At 62.5% G+C, this 2390-nt stretch overlaps 1 protein-coding gene across 1 annotated transcript in view; it reads right to left on the bottom strand.

The window, feature by feature from the left end:
• Positions 1-904: 904 nt before the first annotated feature.
• The window catches only part of SPIB (Spi-B transcription factor (Spi-1/PU.1 related)), a 3962-nt gene continuing 2476 nt past the window's right edge, over positions 905-2390 (bottom strand). The window contains exon 5 of the mRNA XM_015563998.1: positions 905-2388. Within this exon, the coding sequence (XP_015419484.1) occupies positions 2196-2388 (193 nt within the window). The 3' untranslated portion in view covers positions 905-2195. The remainder of the gene's footprint in view (positions 2389-2390) is intronic.

Genomic DNA, 2390 nt, shown 5'->3' on the forward strand with positions numbered 1-2390 from the left:
AGACGAGTCCCTCCCCCTTCCCGTCTCCAAAACCCCCTATGAGCCGGAAACTTCCCGCCCCCAAGGAGCGCCAAGCCAATCCGGAGGCTGCCTTCCTGTGGCGTCACGGGTTACCAGGCAGACAACCACACAGCTCCCCGGCTGGCGAGGGAGGACAGGAGTCCCAGGAAGGACAGAGAGGGCGGAGGGTGGGGCCAGAGACGGAAAGGGCAGCAGGGAGCGGGCGGGGAAGGAGCCCCTTGGTCAGGAAAACAGGGACAAAAAGTGGACGGAACCACCGGTGCCTGTAGCCCAAGCCCCTTACCCTGGCCCGCAAGGCTCAGCCTGGTCTGGCTCTCAGTGCCTCTTCCGTCTCCTCTCTTACCCCCTCCCTGTCCCGGTGTCCCCGAGGGCCAGCAGGCCGTGCGCCAGCATCGCCGGCCCTGACAGAGGGTCCCAGGAGGCCCGTCTACCTTGATTTGTTTTATTTTATTTCATTGCACATTTGGGGTGATGATGGTTTCTGCAGAAGGTACCTCGTCTGCAATGGAGGCCCCAGGGAGGACATCTTGCCACCCCCCCTCCCACCGCTCTGGCCCCTCCCCAAGGCAGGGTGGCTGTTCTGCTAGCACCCGGCGCCCCTGCAAGGACCTCTTCTCTCTGGGCCCCTGATGCGCCCCCTCGGCCTCCTCCGGCCATCAGTGGGGGTGCGGTGATTGCAGGAGCTGCGTCAAAGGCCTGTCCACGGGGCTGTGAGGGACTGTCATCATCTTCCTCCTCTTCCTCTCCCCTTTCACAGAAGGGACAACTGAGGCCCAGAAGCAGCACGTCTTTGACTCGAGGGCCCCCAGCCACTGAGGCTCAAGGCCTGGACTCCGGGCTCAGCCACAGCCCTGGCCTCCGGCTTCCAAGCAGAACACCCACCCATGGCCCATCCAGGCTTCACCCCAGCTGGGTTCACCCAGGGGTCAAAGTGCAGGTGGCCGAGGGTCAAGGCAACTGAGAGAAGCCACCGGGGTATGACAGCCAAGGGGGTTGGTGGCGAACAGGGGCCCATGGGGAGCTGGGGGGGGGAGCACGAGGGAGCACCGCCTTGCTCCAGCCGCCACACCCCAAAGCTGGTCGCTGGATTGTGCAACGTTTTAAGAGAAGGATTTTGCAAAATCTCCCTCCATTGTTGGATGCCCCTCCAAAAACAAACAAAACTGTGACCCTGAATTAAAGAAAACCCCTCAGGGGGGAGGGGCGGGGGAGGGGGACCTGACTTGCCCCCTGGGTGTGGGGTAAGGAGTCTGTCATCAGTTAGAAATGATGTGGGGGGCTGCCAAGATCACCCAGAAATCAGCTCAGTGGCCAGAATGACTCGCAGAATGTGACTACAGGGGACACCCCAGGAGCGGGAGGGTTCCCATGACGACTCAGCTGCTAGTGGGGTCCCCATAGGGAGATGTCAGGTAGAAATCCCAGCCAGGGGCACGGATATGGTTGGAGAATCCCAGGCAGAGGTGGCCCAGACATGACAAGGTTCAATGAGGTGCGCCCCCCCAAAACCTGACAAGTATTTTCAGACATGATGGAAGGATCCCTGAGCCTCCCCAGCTGTGACTGGAGAATTCCAGACACACAAAAAAAGTGGTAGCAGGGCGGTTCCAAGAACTAGGGGATCCCAAAGATGACCGAGGGATTTGGGGGGACAGATAGGACAGAGTCACAGCTGGGCACAGAGGTCTGAGCTATGGTTAAGGGATCCCAGGGGTGGGGGGGGCTCAGGCATAACTAGGAGATGTCAGATCTGACAGGAGGGACTCACAGAAGCAGAGGTTCCCCAGACCTTGGACGGGGCCTAGGGCTGCAGGCAGCTCCCCGTCCTGGTGTGAAGATCTGTGGGCTCACCCGCGCCCCGCCATGGGATTGTGGGATCACAGACGGCCCCCCAGCCTGGCTGGGGATCCCAGGGAAGCCCGCGGGGTTCTGGAAGCACCGGCCCGCCCCACTCCACACAGACACATAGTCCTGCGACCCAAGCCATGAAGATCCTGGGGACCCTGGACGAGACGCGGGAATCCCAGAGGGGCCCTGGGCAGGGCTTAGGGATTATGGCAGCCCCCCACCCCCACAGTGTGGGGGATCCACGGGTCCTATGACCTAGGGTGAGGGGACAGCAACGTGACACCGGCCTGGTGAGCCCCTGAGAGCCCCCCCGAGAGCGCCCCGGCTCAGGCCCGGCGGGCGGCCGGCAGCAGCGCAATGTCAAACTGGTAGGTGAGCTTGCGCTTGACCTTGCGGATCTCGCCGGTCTTGGCGTAGTTGCGCAGGGCGCGGGCCAGCTTCTGGTAGGTCATGCGCTTGCGGTTGCCCTTCTGCTGGCCCCAGCGGCGCGCCAGCAGCTCCTGGTGCTTGGAGGAGAAGTG

This window comes from Myotis davidii, unplaced genomic scaffold (assembly GCF_000327345.1).
Source record: "Myotis davidii unplaced genomic scaffold, ASM32734v1 scaffold358, whole genome shotgun sequence".
NCBI lineage: Eukaryota > Metazoa > Chordata > Mammalia > Chiroptera > Vespertilionidae > Myotis > Myotis davidii.